Genomic DNA, 25,826 nt, shown 5'->3' on the forward strand with positions numbered 1-25,826 from the left:
AATGGAAAAAATTATTTTAGAGAGTAGCCCCTATGAGTCCGTCGATATTCGAACTGGTTACTAAATTATTAATGATAGTTAATGAATTGATTGAAAAAAATAAATAAATTATTATACTATTATCCAGTCATGTATATTTAAATCATTAAACACGTTGGATTATTAACCACAACTCAACAAGTCTAAATACATTAAGGAAATATGTTCGGTACCACATTGATAAATGATAATATATAATACAAAACATTTTACAGTTTATTAATTAAATTTAAGCTCAACTAATTTTTTTTTAGTTTAATTTATATATACTGTTAATATAAATTAATGACTTTTATAGGTACTGTTAATATTGGAGTTTTATGCTAACATTTACCAATATTTTATCACATTATTAATTACTATAATCTCAATTTTCAATAATTAAAATAAATGTAATAAATAATTATACGTTAGTGCAATATATATATACTATTTGAGAATAACTTTATTTTGCGACTAAAATATATATTTCTTGAATACTACCATCGTATACATCAAAAAGAGGTATAGAATGCAGTCCAGAAAATAAAGAGCACAGCTTACAAGGCACCAGTTATTTAACTTTGTTTATAAAAAAGTAATAAATATTTAACTAACATGTCCTTTTTGTAACAATTTTTTATTTATAAGATTATTTAAAAGAAAAATATTAAAGAGACAAAATTTTATTATTACTAAAATGATATAACTAATTTTTGAATTCTTAAATAAATAAGTAATACTTGACATTTTATGTCATTCAATAATCATCTTTAAATTTTATTAAAATTTTACTTTTATATATATATATATATATATATATATATATATATATATATATATATATATATATAGGGAGGGGTTATATTTACTACCTGTTAATCTTACTACCTTTACTACTGAATTATAACCATTAGATTAACTTTTAATCTAATGGCTCATATTTATCCCTTATAATCCTAATTTTTTCCTCAATCACTCACCTCCTTTCTCTCTCTATACGTCTGGGAACTGCCCTGCTCTCTCCAAATTCCTCTATTCATCGTTGCTTTTCTTTCTTTTGTTTTTTTAAATTTCTTTTGTCACCATTCATCGCTCTCCATGAACGACAGCGAGGAGCAACAAACTCAGGCGGAAAACTCTTTTTCACCGGAATGCATGCCGGCAAGCATCATGCCCCTGGTAAATATTTTAGCTTCTTCTAAGAACTTCGAACATTATTCTAAGATAAATAGTAAATTGGTGTTGGTGTGGCAATATCAAATTGAATTGTCAAAGAGTCACTGATTCATGAACTATAAGAAACTTAAAAAAATACTTTGAACTTAAAATACTTTTGGCTACAGTAAGTATCATAATTTGTCTTATTCCAATGTAAATTCAGGGAATACGAGCCCAAATGTTAAAGGTGTAATAGACAAGTATTACACCACAAGGTTAAAATCACTATTGAATTAATTATTATCGACTTTTGTTCTTCAAGATTGGAGTTGCAGGAAAAATTGCATATGCACGAGAACCGAGCATTAATTATTTCAACACTTTGAAATTGAAAGTGTTCGATGAGGATTGAATGAGAAAGGGAGACCCTTCTAGTTAAAATGATACTTGCTTTTGAAATTAGTAAGTAAATTAGTTAACGTAGCCCTCTAGTTAACCCATTGTACCAAATGATATGAAAGCAATATTCCATTTGTACTGTGTTTTTTAGTTATATCTCATAGAATTTGACTATATAATTGTCACTTGTTTATTTCAATGAAGGTCAATATGGAAGATGATCCAATTAATTATATTGACTTCAGTCATGATTGCGTGTCAAATGAAATGGAATACGTCGGAGTAGGAAATGAAATACCTGATGAAATGGAAGATGACATATCAAATGACTTGCCTAACAATATGTCAATTGCCATTCCATTATCACCGACAAAGAATGCTAAAGTTTCCATTGAGGTGGGAATGGAATTTCCCGAATGGAAGGATATAGTAAACTTATATACAGCATTTGGTAGGATAAGAGGATTCGGGATCCGGAGACGAACATCCAGGGAGGACTACGTGAAGCTAACATGCATTAGAGAAGGTCATCCACAAACTAAAAAGGAAGAAAATGTGGGTAAATTGTGTGAGGCCAAGTCAAGGAGAACATCATCGTCACGTATAGGATGTGAAGCTTGTGTCAAGGCTTCTAGGAATAAAAAAACAAATATGTGGAGAATTACACATTTCATCGACAACCATAATCATGAGATGGTTACTCCGAAAAGTGTTACATATCTGAGATCACACAGAAAAATGCCTGATGCTGCAAAATGTTTGGTAGAAAAATTCAACAACTCGAGTTTGCCAACTGGAAAGGTAGCCACCATATTCAAAAGCCATGATCTGGGGTTTGACAGTCGAGATTGTTATAATCATATGAAAAATGTGAGAAGAAAGATATATGATGCTGGGGATGCACAAGCTGTGCTACATTATTGTATTAAACAACAAGCATTAAATCTGGATTTTTTTTATTCCATCAAGTGTGATGATGATGATCGAATGGTAAGCTTTTTTTGGATTGATGCAAGATCCAGACATGCCTATAAGCTTTTTGGTGATGTGATAACGTTTGACACGACATACAGGACTAATAAGTATTACATGCCATTTGGACCCTTTGTTGGTGTAAATAATCATATGCAATCGCTCTTGCTCGGATGTGCTTTATTACAAGATGAAACTGAGGATACTTTTATATGGCTATTCGAGGAATGGCTACGAGCAATGAATGGGAAACATCCAGTTGCCATAATTACTGATCAGGTATGATCAATTTGATGAACTTTATATCAATATTTTATATATCATCTTAAATGTGATGGTTTATTACTACTTGCATACCTACTAATACCTCTGAATTTCCAGGACATGGCAATTAGCAATGCAGTTGCCAAAGTTTTCCCAAACACCAAGCATCGATTTTGTTTGTGGCACATCATGAAAAAATTTCCTGAGAAGCTATCCCATGTTTACCATGAGCATGCATCATTTAAGAAGAATTTGAACGAGTGTATATGGAGCTCCAAGAGTGCTGAAGAGTTTGAAGAAAGATGGCAACATCTTCTTATTCAGTATAGTCTTCATGGAAATGAATGGTTGCATGGACTCTACTCAATTAGATCGTCATGGGTACCAATCTTCAACAGATCCATTTTTTTTGCTGGCATGAACACTACTCAGCGCAGTGAGAGTATAAATTCATTCTTTGATGGTTTTGTTACATCTGGCACAACATTGAAGGAATTTGTGGAGAAATATAACCAAGCAGTAGATACTCGGTACGAGTCATCCAAAAAAGAAGACTTTGAATCTAAGCACAAAGAAAGGCTTTTGACATTTAATATGCCATTAGAGGAGCATGCAGCTAAAGTGTATACCCGTGCAATTTTTTTAAAGTTCGGTGAAGAGCTTTCTCTTAGTTTACGATTATCTAAGGAGAAACTTGGAAATGACATTGAGTGGGTTACCTACCATGTTTTTAATAAGAAGGACAACAAAGATTATGCAACAGTTGATATAAAATTGGAAAACAAAGAGGCTAGGTGTTCTTGCCTTTATTTTGAGTTCATGGGAATCTTATGTCGACATGTTCTTGCTATTTTTTTGATAGAAAATATCGAGCAGATCCCTGAACACTTCATCTTGCGCCGTTGGCGCAAGGAAGGAAATGACATACTAAGTATAGACAGCAACAGTTATACAACTGATGGAGATAGACTTCTTCGTAGCTTTCACCTACGCTCTAGATATTCCAGACTTGATGAGCTTGCATATGCATCGAGCGAAGCTTTTAGATTCATTTGTGATGGTATTGATTCTCTCTCTCTAGCTGCAGAAAAGTTTGTGACTTCTGAGGAGACTACTAGTCTTAGCGATTCTGACTTACAATACTTGGGTCATCATTCAGAAGAGTCTTCTATGAGGAACTTGAAGGATCCCTACATTTCTCAAACAAAAGGGCGAAAAAAGGACTCTCAATATACTTCACAGGGACGCAGGATTCGTAGCGGGATTGAAGAAGCATCAAAACATACTAATATATGTGGAATTTGTAAAAAACGAGGACACAATAAGCGCACATGCAAAGATATAAATCTATAAAGGTATGCTGCTTGATCTTATGCTCTATTGTTATTAATTAAATATAAAAAATGGTCCCGCCTAAGGAGGAATCTTTTGAAGATATGGTCAGTTTGGTCTTCCCTTAAAAATGAGTTTAAAAATTCATGGATGTTGTATATGCAAAATTGATGGATACTTCATGATGTTTCTTGTATATATTGAGTCTTTTTATTACAGATTTTTTATTTCTGAAATTGCCAAAGATGATACTGTCAGATAATTGATATATAGCTATATAATAGAATAATTTTTTGTAGGTAGAATTTACAATATTCCTATGTGTTTGCAGGAAGATTTAACTTTGAGTTTGTTGGATAAGTGCAAGAAATCACTTTATGTCATCAAGGGGATTATGGAAAGCACAACAGATGATTAAGTGACACTTTATGTCATCAAGAGGCTTTATGGAAATCACTTTATGTCATCAAGGGGATTATGGAAAGCACAAACCGAATGTCAGAATGATGGAATTAAAAAAATAGTTATGCAGATTTGATTTTAGATAAAAAGAGATGCAACTGTCATTGATGGTGAATCTAATGATGCAAAAATGAAGTTTTAGTTCTAAATTTTGATGTTTATCTTATATTCATTTTTGGATCTATGAGTGTGCAATAAGCATATCTCTAGGCTTCTTTTGTTGTCCCTTGCCTTTTCTCCAAACAACAGAAACACATTCGGTTTTTCATTTGTGTGGTTTTAGTTATTTTAGTTTTGAAAGTAAGTGGCCTTTTAACAGGTTTTTTTTGTGTGGAAGAGAGGGTTCTTGCATGCTCTTGCTTTAAAATAGTCTGATAAAAAAAAATCTGCAATAGTTACAACTATCATATTGATTTAGAGGGATGACTTCTTAATGTTCGATACAGATAGAACTTGAAAACTGGTTGCATGCCTTCATAATTGAACGAGATATTGTTCAACTGGGTTATGGGAAACGAAATTTAGGTATTATAACTTCAGTGTAGGTTATCAATTTGTTGTTATTTTTAATTTCTTTCACAAGCTATTCAAACCAGTTTTTTGGGCAGATGTAAATAGATCTATTTGTATAAAGTCAAACAAATGTATGATACTATTATGTGTTGCCACTTAGTACATCAATGACATTGCCCATTCAATGATAGGACATTTAGAGACTAAAAAAAATCAAAATAGATAGAAATAGACAGAAATTTAGTGGTCCTAGAGGGTTTAAATGGCGTGACATATGTTTAAAGGGTCTTTTTGTTCTAGGAGCTGAAAGCCTTTTCCTTTTGCTTCTAGCCTTCCTAGGAACAGCAAAATTTTGCAAATGAGACTCAGATTTCCGGGTTCTCTGCAATGTGCCTGAAGCTTTGTATCTTGTGCTTGTGCTTGTAGTCTTAACACCATTACGTAGCAACACACAACTTGGGGGGCTGGCAAAAAGTCTTCAACAAATATTGAAAGCCATTCCAAGTCTTAATACCATCAGCTGTTTCTTCTGGTTCATTATGAAGGCACCTGATGAGCCATTCATTCAATTTTTTGACATAAATTTTTAGTCTTAACCCAATTGTTGAACTGACTGCACCAATTCAGAAGCTCCTTTTGAAGTTCTAAGATAGCCTTCAAACCTTCATCTCTTTGCAAACCAGTGTTAATCTTAACAGACTGAGTTTTACTCTCCATGATAGCTTGGAACTGTTTTTGGTGGCATATGAGCATGAATTTCCACATTCTTATTAACCTGCTGACAAATAGGCAATTCGTCAAATCAATAGCTCCGTAACTTCTAACTTAAAAAAAAAACAAAATATTTTTCCATTCCAAAACCAAGAAGTATAATACTAATAATGACATGTAAACTAGTCTTCAACCACTTCCCATGTGATGAGAGATAATCACTGAAGCCTATTTCTCATCCATTTAGTCCCTCAAAGATATAAATTGGCTTCGTGTCATCCCTGTATCCATCTTAGACAAACCTCCTCAATGGAATGTCTGAGTTGACACATTAAGTACATATGTGAATAATTTTAGCATATGCATATTGGAGGAATGGAGGCAAATTACAAACAAAGGAATGATCTCCTAGCACGTCAAAATTTATAATGTGTCATATTTTAGCATGATCCCATCGTTCAGAACTTGCATACAGATTAGATAATAAAGCAAGAGTACCAATGCCATTATTTGCAAAACAAGTAATTGAAGGGACTCAGTTGGGCATTTTAGTGCATCTTTATCAGAAAACTGAAGAGAAATTACCCAACATTTTGCATTTAGATTGATAAGAAAATGGCATCCACATCAAGTGAAACTCTACATTTTATCTACATCTCCCTTAAAATCAAGAGCTTACCCAACTGCTTTGACGGGACCGACGACATCTCAGCCGCCGCCGGAGACTGCAGAGAAGACGGCGGCTCCAATTTCATTTGGAAGTAGCGGGGGTCGCCGCCGGACATTAACTTCTCCGTCGCCATGGGAACTTGAATTGTCGGCGATGGAAAACGCTGCGAGGGAATTGAATGCGACGAAGAGGAGGAGCTGCAACGACGTGGTTGGTCGTTTTGGATCCAAATCCAAATTCAGAAAGAGAAAGCTGGTTTTAGTCAGAATAGAAAAAGATGTGAGGGTCTTCTGTTACGGTGAGAAAGGGAATTTTGAGAAAGAGACGAGAGTGTGACCTAGAGAAAGAGAAAGGAGGTGAGTGATTGAGGGAAAAATTAGGATTATAAGGGATAAATATGAGCCATTAGATTAAAAGTTAATCTAATGGTTATAATTCAGTAGTAAAGGTAGTAAGATTAACAGGTAGTAAATATAACCCCTCCCAAAATTAAAAGCTATTTTCAGAAACAGAAATCGTAAAGGATTGGGGTTTGATTTTCTCGTGTTAAATGAGAATTCAATTCTCATGTTGTAGAGATAAAAAAACATGTGGGACCTATGTGTTAGAAAAAATTATATGTAGGACCCATGTCAGCACAAAAATCGAAGAGTGTGTAAGAAAATTTGAATTCTCATGTTAAATGAGAATTATAAAACCCTACATAAATTGCTAGAACCTGGAAGAGTAGGTGCTCTAATTCTGCAAAAGATTTTGGGATAAGAGCCGGATAATTGTTACACATTTGATTAGGGATAATCTCATATAGTTGCGAACTTGCGGGCTCTTTTTTGTTCGAATCATTGTAATATAAAAAAAAAAAAAAAAAAAAAAAAAAAACTTAATTTGTCCGAAAGAAATAATTCGAAAAAAAACAAAGGAATGTGAGAAGGACCGTAATTTATTGATATGGTCCTAGCCCATTAACAAAATTTGGACAGGGAACAATTATTAACTTTTTGTTTTGTCTACTGTTTGGTAGTTGAAGGAAAACACAAATAATTTTGTGCCACATATTATTTGATACACATAAGTATTGAACAGATTAATACATAAATTTTACTGTAACACCTTTTATGTAGTGATTTGTTTATTTTGCATTTAAAAAGTATACATGATAAATTTCAAATTTAATTATTTCACACTTTATTTTTATTTATAATTTATTAACAATATTAATTAATTTTTATATTTAGCATATTATTATAAAAATATATATATTTGGGATGATGGTATAATATATTGTAATAGAGGATGTGGTTTATCTATTATGTGAGGTAAATAGATTTTAAAAATATAACATTTTTTATGAGGTTTTTTTTTTTTTTTTGGTAGACTAAAGACCAATAGGTCAGAAGAAAAACAACACAACAAACAGGTGTAAACTAATTCCACTTGGGGGGAATTAAATAAGCACATGTCTCTTAAGTCATAATTAAATTAAATATTTTTTTTTACTTATTTTTTTTTTCACTTAGTATTTCCATGACTATTCTAGTCATATATATGTGTTATTATTAAACTTTTCTAAAATAATTTTTTTTTTAATTTTCATCTCTCTCTTTAATTTCTCTCTCTTAAAGTCAGTCATGTTTTAACACTAATAATTGGGTATTGCGATGATGCTAGACAGTATAATTTTGATTATGTGTATTGTATATCGTGGGACAAAAGGTTTTCCAATAATTTAACATTTGGATGGGATAAATATTTTTAATATTGTTCAATATTTTACCCTTAATTTTATCATGTCCCATCATATACATATATATATATTTTTGGTAACATGTCCCATCATATTTTTAATATGACAAATAATTTTATCCTATTTAATACTTCATTTATAAACAAATCAAAGTGATCTTTTAATGTCACAGAAAAGAAAAATATTGCGGATGACCTTCCATTTGGCAGGACCAAAACTAGAAAATAGAGTGGGATAAATTGCATTTTAGCTGACTTTTGACTATGGAGCTTTGACAGGCGCATGCGGGTCCAACTTGCAAGCTCTGATTTTTGTGACATACTGAGTCTTTTTCTTTGTGCAGTGTAGTTTAAATTTTGAACAATCAACCTTTATGGTGTGTATTTTATTTATTTTTTTGTAATAATTATGTTGTGTATTTAGATTGTAGTATAATTAATTTTAAAATAAAATTGAACAATCTTTCTACAATAATGAGCCTCTTAAATGGAAGATCACTTACTATTGACATTTTCTTTCTTTCTTTCTTTTTTAAATTTTTTTACCTTAGTTAAAGAATATTCTCACCCTGTCCTTATGGTCAACTTTAAAATGGGGAGGGCTGCAATTTTCTTTGAGCTTGTTTTTTATTTTGTCATTACATGAAGTGTGGATGGAGTTTTTAAAATTTTCAGAGTTTTGAGAAGTGTTTTTTTTTTCTTAAAAAAAAATAGCTTTTAGAGAAGAAAAAAAGTCATCCAAATGGGCTCTTATTAGGATTTTTTTATTATTTTCAAAAGTTATTTTTTTAGAAAAATAGTCCTTCTCAATTCTCACTATAAAATAGTGTTTGGATGTCTAAAAAACAAAGACAAAATTAAAAATTAAAATTTTTAACTTCTAAAAAAAGCAGAAGTTAGTGGATGGAGTTTTTAAAATTTTCCGAGTTTTGAGAAGTGTTTTTTTTCTTAAAAAAAAAAGCTTTTAGAGAAGAAAAAAAGTCATCCAAATGGGCTCTTATTAGGATTTTATTATTATTTTCAAAAGTTATTTTTTTAGAAAAATAGTCCTTCTCAGTTCTCACTATAAAATAGTGTTTTGATGTCTAAAAAACAAAGGCAAAATTAAAAACAAAAATTTTTAACTTCTAAAAAAAACAGAAGTCAAAAGTCAAATATTTAAAAAAAAAAAAATTCAAATTTGCCCCACCCCACCCCAACTCAACCAATCTTACTCCTCTACTGTTGTCATCGCTGCCACAACCACCTCCATCATCGCCGCCACTACTGTCGCCATCGCTGCCACTACAACCCAACCCCAACCAATTTCACATTTGTCGTCATCGCCACCACTACCTCCTATATTGTCACCGTTGCCACCATGATATCTTTGCCGTTGCCACAACCTCCACTGCCGTCATTTTCACTCTGTCATCACCTATACCACTGTTATTGTCACCACTGCCACAATTGTTGCTGCAATCACCTTCGCCTCCACCACAACCAAATTTGTTCCTATGATTTGTTTTTGAGTTTGATATTTCTCATGTTGTAGTACACACACATAAAAGTATATAGGATCATGTGAAGAGAAGAGAGAAAAAAATAAAACATGAGGGCTTTTTGACCACTGTGGCCTTAATTTAATAATTAATTATTAATTCTTCCTTCAATCAAAATATTTCTCCTATCTACCCCTGTTTTTGGAAAATACCCGGGTAGGCAAGGGGATACCCGGGTATAATTTGAAAATTTCACCCTACCCAGGTAGTTAAGGGGATACCCGGGTATTGTTCATAATCTGAAAAAATGCTTGAATTATTTACCGGGTAGGGAGGGTGATACCCGGGTAAATTCTTAAAAACCCAGCAGATTAATGAGGGGGACTATACCCACCATGAGCGATATGGATAAACCAAGGTTTGTGAACCCATTTTGGATTGAGATGGCAACGCTGTCGAAACGTTCGTTCACGACGAATTTGAGGAGAATGCCTGAGTTGTTTGGGATAAGCTTGGGTGTAGTTATGGTGACTGGGTTCATTCTTGCTACCATGTCAACAACCTTGTACACAACAGCTGATGCACTCCCTGTGTTCCTCCAAGAACGCTACATTTTCATGAGGTAAACTTCACACAATGCTTATCGCAGATCATCCTATTTGGTCTCTCATGCTCTTGTTGCGTTGCTTACCCGGGTATCTGAGTTCGTTACCCGGGTAAAAACTCAACGTATGTAAGAACATTTAAATTTTGCAAAATATACCCGGGTAGAGAGGGGAATACGCGGGTAACTTGGTGGTCGACGGTTAAACAGGGGTAGATTGATGTTATGTTTGTTGAAAAGGTTAAATTTTTGAAATAGTTTATAAACAAAGGTAAAATGATAATTTTTTATTAGTGAAAGGTTACAATGGTCAAAAAGCCAAAACATGAGCCTTACACATTTTTATTCAAAAACACACTGACACGTCATTTTTTTTAAAAAAAATGCATGTCGAACACTAATATGATTCGACATGTGGTTAACTTTTTTGGACACGTTAACTATCTCGACACGCGATTTTGACTGTGTCCGACACGATCAAGGGGTGGAAATGTAAACTTTTCAATATTTTTATAATATTAAAATAAGTATAAAATAAAACATAAAAGTCACCACCGTCGTTCTCCCTCAATCTCTTGTCAAGCATTCTGTCGTCACAATTCCAAGCAGTGCTTTGATCTTCTTCCTCGCAAGTAGACACTGAGCGAGTTAATCTAAACTGGTAAGTCTAAGGTAGTGTTTGGTTGAAGATTTCTTAAAACATACCTATGCAAATCAAATTGGCAAAGTAAGAAAGCAATGTTTGGTAGATGGTTTTACAAAATTTCCCTAGGTATTGTATTTGCATAGCATTCCTTATTTGTTCATAGAAAGCAAGGCAAAGTTACTATTTAGAAAGACAACTTGAGGGAGGTATTTTACATTTAGCTAGCTAAATGGCAAAAGAGCAACCTACTAGTAGACTTAAATACCCTCATCTAAAGTGCCAAGGTTTCACTTTTTTTATGGGGTTATATTTGTAAGTTGAAGTTATTTTCCCATCTATATTTTACCTCAAACCAAACATAGACTTTATAAATCTTAACTAATTTGCCCAGTAAATTTTTTTCTAACCATACAACTTTTTTTACATTTTCCTACAAACTCATTTTCTAACCATTTCCCTATCAATTACATTTCTCTGTATTCAAAAAATTTATCCTCAACCAAACGCACCCTAAGGGGGTGTTTGTTTCAAGTTTTTTAAGAGGATTACCGGTAATCCTTCTTTGGTAAATGTAATTACCACGTTTGGTAGAAGGAATAAATTACGATTCCCGGATATCCAAGGATTACCGGTAATTTGATTTATAAAGAAAAGTCACTATTCAGATTACCAAAAATAATATGGTAATTCGGAATACCAATCAGAATACCAAGTAAAGGGAAATCACAACAATAAATTTTGAGACAAAAATACCCCAATACACATAAAAATCTAGACCCAATCTATCAATTACAAAAGTAAAAATAGTTTGGGGTTATTTTTGTAAAATAACCTCATATTCCAAGTCATATTTCGTTCTAAACCAAATATGGAATCAGTAATTTTTACCAAATATTCCCGGTAATATTTTGGCGAACCAAACACCTCTTTCGTAAGATTCCAAGTAAACTCAATTTCTACTGGATTCCCATTAATCATGATTCCCGATCACCAAAAAATTTCTCTTGTACCAAACACTCCCAAGGATATTGATTTATGTGTTCATGGCCATGTGTTCATGTGACTCTTGGCCTCTTGAGGCTCAAAGCTTTCGAGCGTGAGATAGAAGTAGACCAACGTTGGATTCTACGGTTACGGGTGATTTCTTGTGATCCGTTCACTTTAGAATAGACAAGTGGAAGGCCATTATTTGACACCCTCTTTCTTCTATTTGTATTATGTTTGGATTCCTCTCTCTCTCTCTTTTAATAGCTTGGCCACGTCATTTCCTTAAGTGCCTGTTTAGCATTGTTGTTTGGTGCGATTGTATGGGCTTTTAAAATAATAAATTTATTTATGCTTTACTTTTTAAAGGAATTCCAAAGAAGTTTTGAGTAAAAAATATATTTTAATTGGTTATATGACTTATTATGGGCTATTATATGTATTAAATATAAATTATATTATTAAAAATATTATTTAATATCAAAACGTGTCTTAACGTGTTAAAATCTAAGATTTTTTAAAATTAACGTGTTAGAGTGTCCTATCGTGTCCTGTGTCGGTGTCGATGCAACGTGGCTTTTATGTGTGTGTAGGAGATAATTTTATTTCATACAACATGAAAGACATTAAACCTTTTGTTTTTACATGTATTTTTTAGTAATTTTATAGATGATTTTTTTTTATTTTAACATCTAAATAATATATTTAATTAAAAGTATTTATCATGTATTACGTCTAAATGCAAAATAGCTTTGGATTTTGTATAATGTACAAACGAGCCCTTAATCTTCTTGTAGCATTTGCCATGTTGCAGGTCAAATATAGTTTGAGTTTTGAGTGTCTTAAATGATATATTGAGATATTCAAGTGGGATGAAGTTTCATAAAAGTTCATAAAGTGGGGGAATTTATGAATATAATGTCTTAAGATTTTGAGTTGAGACATGATTATGTATTCACTTGATGTGATTGGTCTATTTTAATCTATTGATAGTGGTTCCCTTAACATGCTTGACATGATACAATAATTTTTTTTTCGTACAACAAACTTTTTATTTTTTATTTATCTTATTTGTATCTATTGTTGTGGGCTTCACACTTGATAGGGACATTGTTGAAATATTTAAATGTGATGAAATCTCACATTAGTTGATAATGAGATAAGAGAAGACTATATAATTAGGAGGCCCTATAAATATAATGTTTCGGGTTGAGACATGATATCAAGTTTACTTAATATGATTGGTTCAACTTAATAAATTGTTGGTGTGATCCTCTGCCATGTACTCCCTTGACTCGCGTGATATGGCACAATAATTTTTTTTTCCATACAACAAACATTTTTTATCTTATTTGTGTTTATTATTAACAAGTAAATATTTGTTACTATGTATTAGACAAATTGAGACACCAAATCGACACTTTCTTTATGATAAATATTAATATTTATTTGCCTTGTTATGTCAACCTAATTGATATAATTATATAGATTTATTAGAATTTAAATCATCTCTTATTCTGAAATAACAAGAGGATCTGGTTTTGTTAGAAATGAAACCTATCATAATTATTTCTGAGGCTCTTAGTTATATTTAAAGAAACTATATTTTTTCAATATTGTGTTTATTATATATCAGCGACTTAATCCATGCACGTGTCTCAACAAAAATAACATACAAATGTATACAACAGCTCTTAAACATTCATTCTAAAATTAAATTTGCATGTGTGGACAATATTTATTTCCAAAACGACGTCGTTTTGGTATTGAAATCTTAAAAAATTATAAATATAAAGACTATTATAACCCTGAAATAAATTAAAATCACAACAACACCATGTATGGGATTGATTATACAGAAGTTTTTTCTCCTGTTGCGAGACATGATACAATCAGGTTGGTGGTTGCATTGGCTGCACAAAATTCTTGGCCTATTTACCGGCTAGATGTCAAATCGGCATTCTTGCATGGGTACTTAGAGGAACAAATATTTATTGAACAACCCAGAAAGTTGGAAATGAGCATAAAGTTTACAAATTGAAAAATGCACTTTATGGACTAAAACAAGCCCCTCGAGCTTGGTATAGTCGCATTGAGTCTTATTTTCTTAAGGCTGATTTTATAAAGTGTCCTTATGAACATACACTTTTTGTTAAGATTGGCGATGAAGGAAAAATGCTTATTGTTTGCTTATATGTAGACGATCTTATATTCACTGGAAATTGTGATGTTATGTTTGAAGAATTTAAGAAGTCTATGATGAATGAGTTTGAAATGACTGATCTTGGTATGATGCATTACTTTCTTGGCATAAGTGTAGCACAATCAAGTGATGGAATTTTTATTTCTCAAAATAAATATGTTGGAAGTATTCAAGTATGAGATATAAAGAAGTATCACATAGACTAGACATAGACCAAGTGATGACCATATAAGTGCAAAAGACCCATAAACCTACAGCCTTAAGGTTTTGGGTTGAGATGTGGCGTCGACCCACTTATTGTGGTTTGTCATTTGGCCCATTGGTGGATGTACCCTTTGCAAAGGGTTTTGGGCTCCCCATACCATTCCCAACAGTGGTATCAGAGCTAATGATCTGGGCCAAGTGTTTGGAAGGCCTCTGCAGAAGGCTAGTGTGACCCTAATATTTGAAAGAGAAAAAAAAAAAAAGACTTCCGCAGAAGTTGCCCTTAGGGTAAGAATGATATTGGGCCTCACACTTGAGGGAAGATGTTGGAAATAATCAAGTATGAGTTGTAAAGAAGTATCACATAGACTAGACATAGACCAAGTGATGACCATATAAGTGCAAAAGACCCATAAACCTACAGCCTTAAGGTTTTGGGTTGAGATGTGGCGTCGACCCACTTATTGTGGTTTGTCATTTGGCCCATTGGTGGATGTACCCTTTGCAAAGGGTTTTGGGCTCCCCATACCATTCCCAACAGTGGTATCAGAGCTAATGATCTGGGCCAAGTGTTTGGAAGGCCTCTGCAGAAGGCTAGTGTGACCCTAATATTTGAAAGAGAAAAAAAAAAAAGAGACTTCCGCAGAAGTTGCCCTTAGGGTAAGAATGATATTGGGCCTCACACTTGAGGGAAGATGTTGGAAATAATCAAGTATGAGTTGTAAAGAAGTATCACATAGACTAGACATAGACCAAGTGATGACCATATAAGTGCAAAAGACCCATAAACCTACAGCCTTAAGGTTTTGGGTTGAGATGTGGCGTCGACCCACTTATTGTGGTTTGTCATTTGGCCCATTGGTGGATGTACCCTTTGCAAAGGGTTTTGGGCTCCCCATACCATTCCCAACAGTGGTATCAGAGCTAATGATCTGGGCCAAGTGTTTGGAAGGCCTCTGCAGAAGGCTAGTGTGACCCTAATATTTGAAAAGAAAAAAAAAAAGAGACTTCCGCAGAAGTTGCCCTTAGGGTAAGAATGATATTGGGCCTCACACTTGAGGGAAGATGTTGGAAATAATCAAGTATGAGTTGTAAAGAAGTATCACATAGACTAGACATAGACCAAGTGATGACCATATAAGTGCAAAAGACCCATAAACCTACAGCCTTAAGGTTTTGGGTTGAGATGTGGCGTCGACCCACTTATTGTGGTTTGTCATTTGGCCCATTGGTGGATGTACCCTTTGCAAAGGGTTTTGGGCTCCCCGTATCATTCCCAACAGATTTCCGTCCCAAAACGACGTCGTATTGGGTTTACTGCAAATAACTTATCTGCAGTAACTGCAGAAAAAGCGAACCCAAAAAATATTGGTCATATAACATTTAACATATTAAACATGCATAAGTTATTTTTAACATTAATTTTCTTGATATAAAATTTTCAAAACTTTAATCAGGGCAAGCAATGAGATTTCTAAATTTGGGCCGTAGGGAGAGTCATGTGGGAGTTGTAGGCCATGGGGCCGAAGAAACAATGAAAGAAGACAGAGAGCCGCAGGCCCGAAACTAAAAGAAGAAAAAAGGGAATATCCATAGGCCGAAGTCCACACATAACTTAAACACTGGAGTGGTAGGCCTCCTCAAACAAATGCCATAACATATTACTGAAAGAAGAGTCGTATGTGTTATAATCTGTCTTATCAGAAAAAGAAGTACTTAATGTGGGTTATAGTGAATGTTTGGATAATGAAATGACTTAGTCTTCGTATTTTTTAAGTTAACAGGTTGACTTCTCAGTTTGTTATGTTTCCTTTTCTCTTGTTAAAACATTCTATAATTTTATTTTAAGATTCGCTTTTTCTACGGTTACTTACTCAGATAAGTTATCTGCAGTAAGTCAATACGACGTCATTTTAGGACGAAAATCATAGTATTTTTGTAATTTTAATTTATTTTAAAGTTATAATAGTCTTTATATTTATAATTTTTTAAGATTTCAATACCAAAACGACGTCGTTTTGGGAATAAATGCAGATAACTTCTCTGCATTAACTACGGAAACATTTTCCCCTTTATTTTATTTTAAAATTGTCTTCGACTATTGGAGAGTTAGAAACTCGTTTATTACTGTACTTGCCAATAGTTTGAGCTGGATTTTTGCTATGTGAGGCAAAACCTAAAATCGAACAAATGTGAATAGGTTTAAAACCTTAGGCCATTTTTTTAAAAATAAATAAATATAAATTAACTGGGTACTCCACCGAAAAAAGAAAGACTAGGTGGGTGGGTCTCTCTTAATCCGTTTAATTCGTAAATTAAATAGATCATATTCTGATTACTAAAAAAAAATAAAATAGATCATATTCATAAACTTTAAAGTGCCTAATACTTTTTTTCTTTCCTTTATAGTAAATGCCTAATACTAACCAATACCAAGTTATAGTGTAAATGAACTAACCCGCAGGCCTAGCTGGAATGTCTAATTTTAATATTACTAAACTTGATTATAGTCTTTATTTACATAATTTCTAGACTCTTTGAATATTTTATTATAATTACTATAAATGTTTTTAAAATAATTAGTTGATAATTCCTTTTAAATTAAAATGAGATAAGAATTTTTTTTTCTTAATAATCTTTTTCTCATCTTTTGAATGTAAATTTGTTTTTTCAAGCTAATAAAAATGCTCCTTTCCATAAATTTGTTGTCAGGAACTTGAACTGCTGAGGATAAATTAACTCACAAGTTATAGCACTTGAGCCACCATGGTGTGGTTATAATTGAAGCTGGTCTTACGAGTAAATTTGCGACACAAATAATCAAATTTCGTCACAAATAATCAAATTTCGACACAAATAAATTTGCGACTCAGGAATTTGTGACGAAATTTCATATGTAGTGACAAAATTTGCGATACTAATAAGTTTTTTTCTTGTAGTGGCTCCTTATAATTACAAATTAAGACAATATTTGTTATAAAAAAATAGTAACATGAGAATTCCTTTTAACTAAACCTTTCGTCTGAAACTTATTTACAGTTTGTGCAATATGGTTTTTAGGGCCTGAAGCACCTGATAAAGAAGATAGGATAGAATAATTTATCATATCTTTTTTTTATTTCTTGTTTAGTGGGTCAATAGGATATAATTAGCTTATCCTATTGTCTCATTTTATCATATCTAATACATAATTTTTTATCCTACGGGGGAGCTAGATTAGGATTTAACAGGATATGATATCAATATAGGATACCCAATATATTTCCACCTTATCCAATATATCCCCACGCTACTCAATATATTTGTATTTATTGCATTATATTTTGTTTTTTCTTTCTCATTTCTCCTTTTACATAATCTTATCAGATTGCTAATCAAGTGCTCATCAAACACAGAACATGATATAGATTTATCAGTCTCATATTATATCCTATCTTATCATTTATATCATATCCTACTCTTATTCTATACCGGTGGACAAACGAGCCCTTAGAGTGTAATCTCCGCGAGTCAGCGTATATCGTATACTTGTCTTCTCCGGTATGGTAACCAGAAGAGACAAGGTTTTGAGAGGTGCAACCACTCCCGATAAAATTGATTATGACAATTTGAAAATTGAAAAGAACCTTTTGCTCTCTGTTCTGAATCAGAAGTCAATATGTAACAACAGCTACCTTGACCTGTAAAAAGTTAAATGTTCGTAAGAAGTTTAAGATATAAGAAGAATGTAACTTAAAACACATTATTTTGTATTTATATAATTTTTATGTTTTATAAGAACAATATAAAATAATGTGTTAAAGTTATATTATTCTAATTATATTATAATATTTTATATTTATATTTTAATTATATTACATACTTTTCAATGCAAGACATGTGAAACATAAAAAATGTACAACTTTTTAATGTCTAATCTATACCTAATTAATAATTAGAATTAATTACCCTTATACAAAGATACTATCTAGATGTCAATTATCCATAATCAGTCTATTTGTTTAATAAAAAAGATATATTTAATAAAGCTGACAAGTAAGTTTCTGCAGGCAATATGTAGTGTCCGTCCAAACACTACAACAAGAGAATAAGTGAACTTAGTGATGCAGTCTAAGTTGTCGGCAATGAAACTTTCCCAGTAAAGAGAAAATAAAAAAGATTAATCAGACAAACTGTTACATATTATTTTTTCATCTATGCGTGTGAAAGCAATTAATTATATCAAAATAAAAATAATTAATGATTTTGTTTACAGTGCACTCGAATCGATCGCTAATTTTCTATATTATTATAAGTGGAAAGTTTTCCATGAACAAGTTGATAGAAACTGTCCAGTGAATAGAGTAACTCGTGTGCATGCTTGTTTGTTCGAAAATTAGATGAGTTAATTTTTATTGGCTCTATAAAAGTAACATATTGAGCTGACTTTCATATATGCAAATTTTGTCTAAAGTGTAATAATTGAAAAAAAAAAAAACCTCTTGATCAGAAAAAACTTATGAAATTCATGCCTCTTCGGCTCTTCCCAATGCATCGATGCAATTTTCCACGTCCACTACAAATATCTTACAACTAACTAATTAACGGGAGTGGATCTCATTGATGATGAGATAAGAGAGAGAAAAATATATAATTTTTAAATGAGTGATTATGATCAAATAACATGACCACATTTTCACACGAGAGAATCTACTTCCCTGACCAATACCTTCTGAATACCTTGTTAGTTTACAACTAACACCTTATGAATAAATATATTAATTATAAAAAAATAAAATAAAAGCAGAAATTGCTAATTTAATGTGTCAGACTTCATAGGGCCATACCTATTGACCTTTATACTTCACCAGAAAAGACAATAATTCCTGAATAAAAAACATTTTCTCTAAAATGATTGCGATTAAATAATAATGCAGAATAGTTTAATACTGCAGATTTACTGACAATGAGTTGAACAATTGACACGTCATTAACTAGTCAATTATAACCATTTGATTTTTCTAAAACAACAATTCATTAATATTTTTATTTTTAATAGGAAAATTCTTAAGACTTGATGATGAGGGACAGAGAATCAAGTATTAGGAGAATTGGGTATTGCTACTCGTAGAGTAAATAATCATTCTTTTCTTGGTTATTGTTATTAGGGTTTTATAATTCTCATTCAACATGAGAATTTAAATATTCTTACACACCCTTCGATTTCCGTGCTGACATGGGTTCAACATATAATTTTTTCTAACACATGAGTCCCACATACTTTTTATCTCTACAACATGAGAATTGAATTATCATTCAACATGAGAAAATCAAACCCCTTATTATTATTGCATAAATTTATTTTGAGAATAAAAATTGAAGTCTTACTATCATGGTAGTCGTAGAGGGTGATTTGATAAATGTGCAAGTATGCTCTGACTGAAGTCTTGGTCACCATGAAATTTTGGAGCCTTTTTGCAGTGGTTTCCCAATGGGGATTCCCAAATACGACTTACATAGTATTTCTCCATTAACTTCTGCTGTTCGTGTTCCGTACTGCACTTCCAATGCCTAATGCCTTGGAAACAAACTAATTTTTTTTTACTTATGATTATATGGCAGTGGCACATTTAATTTGCCGACGATTATTTTCATAAATAAAACGGCAATATTGTGTGAACAGTACAAATTAAAATATTAATCCTAATTAATGAATCTATTGTATGATTTTATTGTGTAGTGCCTAAATGCATAAGCAGTTTTTGATCAGTTCTTCAACACATTAGGGTTCTCTTTGCAACGAATTATCCTTTTTTTCTTTTTCCTGCTTTTTTTTAAGTGCCCAGAGATTATTAATCATATGAAAATTATAAATATACGTTGAGAGAGACGTGTAATCTATATATAAAGATGAGAATATGGTGTTTGATTTTGTTAGTGACGATCTTGTCTTTCTTCGATTCCAAAAACGAAACGAATGGCATTTAATTAAGGGAGGTTCGATCGTATATGGGGGGCCATCAAATTCAATAAGAAATATATTGTGTATACCGAATGATCTTTTGCTAGTTAAACCATTAAATCATGAGGATATTTCACCTAAAAACAATTATTTAATAAATTACTAATTAATTAAGTCCATGTGACGAGATAATTTGATTCATTGACAATTGTTTTCGGTCCTAGTGAACAGTAATGATATACTATATAGTATGCGCTCAGAAATATTTTAGAGATAGATATCTCGGTTAGCTTATAGCCAAGCTCCCAATTATTGCGCACTAGTAATAGGCTTATGTGCACAGTATGAGCAGAAGTAGTAAATGAGTTCAGAAGGTGTGTACCTGGGGGTCTTAAGCCTTGTATTTATAGGAGTTACCTTTTGAGCTGTGTAGATCTCTCAGCTGGTGTAGGATTCAACTACTCAATATTAGGGATAAAGGTTCTATCCTCTTTATCTTGACTGTTCCACTTTGTTAGGATAATTGAGTCATTATCTATTAAGGGATTCGTAGTTAGGATATGGATAATATTCCATAACAATAATTTTAAATTAAAAAAATGCAAATCTTTAAACAATATTCAAGGGCTAATTCACACACACACACATATATATGGGTTTGGTGTTTGTCATTTTAAATGACATAAGTTATGTTATTTTAGGAGAGAGATAGACACAAAAAAACGGAAATCATGGGAGTGAGAAAGTGAGTGGTTTTTTTTTTAATTTAAAATTCAAATTTTCTGTATCTATATCTATCTTAAAATGACATAACTTTCTGTTATTTAAAATGACAAACACTTTTCCCTATATATATATATTGGATTTTATTAATCTCATGTTAAAGGAGATAGTTATCTCATGTCATAAAGACAAACTAGTGGGCTCCACCACCTTAAAAAATAAAATAAAATAAAAAAAAAAGATGACACAGTTATCGAATGGTGTGTAGGAGAGAAAACTTGTCTTACGTGACGTGAGAATAGTTTTTCCAATATATATTTCCGTGTTTGTTGATACCATATATTATATTTATCAAAGACTAGTATATGTTTCGCACAAACTCAATCAGATAGAAGTTTGGTGGCTTTTGCTTTATTAGTCTGAGGATAGATTAAAAAAAACTAGTGCAGAATAGCTAAGATTATGTTTAATTATTCAAGTTATTCTTACAGCTTGAATTCCCAGACTTCCACACAAGACAACAAAATTTCGCCACCATCACACTCTTTCTTTTTGGGCCATCATTGCTTTTTTTTGTTTATTAATGTTAAGATAATCGAGCTTTGTACGTAGTAAACAAGCTTCCATCCTGACTTTGTACAAAAGATTCTTCAGCAGGATGCTTAACTCATCAATATTGCTATTTCTGACAAACCCCAACTTAGGATCACAATAATTAGTTGTCTGAATTTATTTTTTTAATTCGAGTTTAGCAGTACAAATTTAGTAATCTCGAGGGCCTTTACAAATTCAAGTACTAAAATCTAGCCAGAAAAAAATCATGAAAAGACATAACAATTAAATAATTACACATTTCAATTAAATTGTAAATGAATTAAAAATAAATGTTATCATTAAAAAAATAAGTATAAATCAAAAACTAAAAAATTAATATTTTTGGATACATTTACCAAATTCATAAATTATTTTATTAGTCCGATTTAAACACTATTAGACTCGTTGTACAAGTCGACTCTATCAAAAACATTTTCTTCACTCCTAGGGCACAAACTCAAGATATCTGGTCAATTTTTTTAAGTGATTGATAAATAATATTTTTAGCAAAACTCTTTTTTAATATAAAGAAGCTTTCATTTCTGGTATTCAAAACATTAAAGTTTGATTAGGGGGGATTGCACTTGCACCGAGAGAATACTAACAAAATATCTAACATCATCGCCATCATCACTTCCAAGATCATCAGTTCATCACTTCCAAGATAGTATACACAAAATATAAAAGAAACTTTTCCCATGTACTGTCAAAATAAGAAATGTCCCATTTCATCAAAGAACACAGAACCCCAGAAGGCTCAAAGTCTTCACTACCATGCCTCTTATCTTACTGCAACATCATATCTTTCTGATTTTACTTTCAGTCAGAGTCATCACTCAGTAATAGTTGTACATACCCTTCTCCTCCATCTTGTTTTCATCAATACTGAAGTAGCCATTATTACTGCTTCCATTGCTACTACTAATTAGTTGCTTAATAACATCAATATCATAATCCAATGGGGTTTGTGTTTGGAAAAAACACCCATTTGGCTTTTCTTCCCACTGGTTCATATATTCACCACCTCCATTATTGTTAATGCTTATGTGACTAGGCATAAACCCGTTTGACATGAAATTCTGAAACCCCATTTCTTCTTGTTTGATTTCCCTGCCATGGCTAACCTGACTACAGCTTCCATCAGAGGAACTGCAACTTCCTTCACTTCCAAACACTGTTGTGATAGGGTAATATTGCATGGGACTAACACTAACCAAGGACTCTTGGTTTTGGTTAAATGGGAGAGAAATTGAGGTTGTTGTGCAGCTTGTGTTTGTGTAATTACTTGAAGGAACAGAAATTGGTTCAAGGCCTGTGAAAGATGTGGTTGCTGCTGGGCTATAATAAGAGCTGCAATAATCTCCATAAATTGATGAGGAAAGTGAATGAGAAGGAAATGGTGGTGGGTTTTGAGGAGAGGATTGATGATAGGGTGGTTTTCTTTGATGAGATTCAGGAAGCAACCCCATTAGCTTCTTCTTTAGCTTGGTGTTCCAATAGTTCTTGATATCATTGTCAGTCCTTCCAGGTAACTGAGCTGCTATAATTGACCACCTGCAATAACATGAAAAGCCAATGATGGAAAAAAAATTAAATAAAAATCAATGTCTTCATTGAACAGACATTTGCAAGTGGCTGCTGCTGCTAGCTAGATCTAAAATAGGCAGATTCTACATAACTACAGGGTTTTTAAAATGGTAAAATCCCTAGTTATAGTGTTTTTGTTTTCCTCTTTCCCTTGTCTTTTTACTCCTTTAGATAGATGGATAGACTTCATCAACATTCCACTATACAGCATATATGTAGTTGATGATTGGAGGAAAAAAAAGTAACATATAAGAATGTCCATATATCAATATTTTGGATCTGGATAATTAATGTCAGATTAGATTGTTAGTCAGAAAGAGCAAAAAAAAATTGTTTTATGTTCTACTGCCAGTGGGTCTAACTATATATATATATTTGTAGTGTTGCATAAAAAATGGCAGTAATAAACTAGTACCTGCTTCCAATATTAGCATAAAGGCTGCAAATTATTCTGTCTTCCTCATCTGAGAATTCTCCGTGCTTAATGTTGGGCCTGAGATAGTTAAGCCATCTCAATCTGCAACTTTTTCCACATCTCCTTAGACCTAATCATAAATCAGAATCAGAGCATCTTAGATAGATAGAGAGAGAGAGAGGGAATATATATGAAATCTTAGAAAGGATATCTAGGTTTAAACTAGACAACTTGGAGCATTTTTTCTTTTTTTTTTAAGAAATGGTGAGAGCTTTATGTTACTGTGATAATGTGATCTTACCAGCTTTCTGAGGAAGTGCAATCCAATTCCCACCAGTTCCATGATTCTCTATATAATCCTTCAGCTTTGAGTCTTCTTCTGGTGACCATGGTCCTTTCTTCACATTTGCCTTGTCACAGCAAGGAGCTCTTCCCATTTCTCTAGATCTCTATGGATAACTCTGATCTCTCTTGAAGTGTATTGGGAATTCTGAACTCTCACTTTCTAAAATGAAACATTGGTATGGACTGCTTTTGTTGTGCCTTATAACAACAAATATGGTTTTTGAACAGTTAATAAATTGTTATTTTATTATCTCAGAGAGAGGGAGAGATGAACTACTGAAATGAAAGCATGGATTGGACGTTTATATATACAATTTAATTTAATTTACCACTATTCTTTTGTGGACTGATAATTTGTTAGGGAGAACTTTCTAATCTTCAATGTTGGTGTATAAAACCACTCGGTGATTTCTTCTTTTTTTGTTTCTCTAATAAGAAAACAAAAGCATCCAAAGTTTGTCATACAGTAAGAACCAAAACCCAAGGGGGGCTATATATTGTTGTGATGGTTACAGCTATTAGAATTGTGACTCTATCAACACAAGGACCAAAATGGGGGATTTGGCCTGATTTTTCTTCTCTCGTAGTGGGGTTGCTTAACATTTAAATATTTTTGTTAGTATTATTATTTAGTAATAAATGCATTGACACTCTGCAAAAAGTAAAACACTGTGTATATAAGACAGAAAATAAAAAAACTGAAAAGGTGCACGCAATTAATTAGAGTACACTTGTTGTATATTTAACTAAATCCACATCTAACCGGAGGACATGTATGATTAAGGCGCACCTGAACATTCATGAAATCAATGGACTTAATTATGTAATAATATTTAAGTTGTCATAAAATCATTGTTCTCCTGTTGGTGTAAGATTATCTACAGCCACCATTTTTAACTATGTTCTCCCGGGAGAATATAGTTATAATAGTAAAATTACTTTTTTTTTTCTCCTCAGTTACTCTTCAGAACATGTTTGCTGATGTGGAGAAAGAGAAAAAAACAACTTTAATATTATAACTATGTTCTCCTGAGAGAACATAATTAAAAATGGTGGCTGTAGATAACCTTATCTAAAGTGGCTGTAGAAATACTTTTCCCATATATATATATATATATATATATATATATATATATATGGGGTGGGATCCTTTTGACACCAGTGTTAAATTTGAAATTTGACACCTTATTTGAGAGCCATTGGATAAAAAAAATCAACGACTCTGATTGTAAGCATGTGACACCATTGATTTTTTTTGATCTAACTGCTCGAAGTGTCAAACTTCAAATTTTTGACACTAATGTCAAAATATCCTACCGTATATGACATAACTTTCTGAAGCTTAAATAATTGTCTCTGCACACACCCTTTTCCTAGCTAATTAACATTGGTGTTGAAAAGCAATTGCATATTCACGTTAACTGTTGAGGAATTAGATAGTATGGTACATATGGTTACTTTGCATGATTATATATCTAGACATGGTATGTGTAATGATGAGAATGATTAGGTTTCATATTTGATTGAGTCCAACAGGTGAGAGATTCTTTGCCCTTAAATTCATCTGATCAGGTGTTTGGATTGACTAATCAATGCAATGGTAGCTTGTCTACATTTAGCGATGATACATCGTATTATACATAGCCATTGTCACCAGCAAACATAGTGAAAAATAGGCAAAACAATTCTCAGAGATCCGTCCCGTCATACTATAACGTTCCTATATACTATGGAGCCTTTGTGTTAACTTGGCGACAAATATAAGAATAGAGACCTAAGGCTTCTCTGGAAAGGCTACATCATAACATCATGATATGCCTATATAGTAGTGCTCATCATTCTTTTTCTTGTATG

General features: G+C 32.5%; 2 protein-coding genes across 2 annotated transcripts; one reads left to right on the forward strand and one right to left on the reverse strand.

The window, feature by feature from the left end:
• Positions 1-1,788: 1,788 nt before the first annotated feature.
• LOC133299885 (protein FAR1-RELATED SEQUENCE 5-like) lies at positions 1,789-4,167 on the forward strand. The gene is made up of 2 exons (XM_061499379.1): positions 1,789-2,829; positions 2,932-4,167. The coding sequence occupies exons 1-2, from the start codon at positions 1,789-1,791 to the stop codon at positions 4,165-4,167; spliced, it is 2,277 nt and encodes a 758-aa protein (XP_061355363.1).
• Positions 4,168-22,461: 18,294 nt separating this feature from the next.
• On the reverse strand, positions 22,462-24,064 carry LOC133299896 (transcription factor RAX2-like). Its single transcript, XM_061499391.1, has 3 exons — positions 23,929-24,064; positions 23,628-23,757; positions 22,462-23,179 (listed from the first exon to the last, which is right to left on the reverse strand). Exons 1-3 carry the CDS (start codon positions 24,062-24,064, stop codon positions 22,462-22,464), a joined length of 984 nt encoding a protein of 327 aa, XP_061355375.1.
• Positions 24,065-25,826: the final 1,762 nt, after the last annotated feature.

Source organism: Gastrolobium bilobum, unplaced genomic scaffold, assembly GCF_033153095.1.
Source record: "Gastrolobium bilobum isolate Gb01-03AN ecotype WA unplaced genomic scaffold, APGP_CSIRO_Gbil_v1 utg10129, whole genome shotgun sequence".
Taxonomy (NCBI): domain Eukaryota; kingdom Viridiplantae; phylum Streptophyta; class Magnoliopsida; order Fabales; family Fabaceae; genus Gastrolobium; species Gastrolobium bilobum.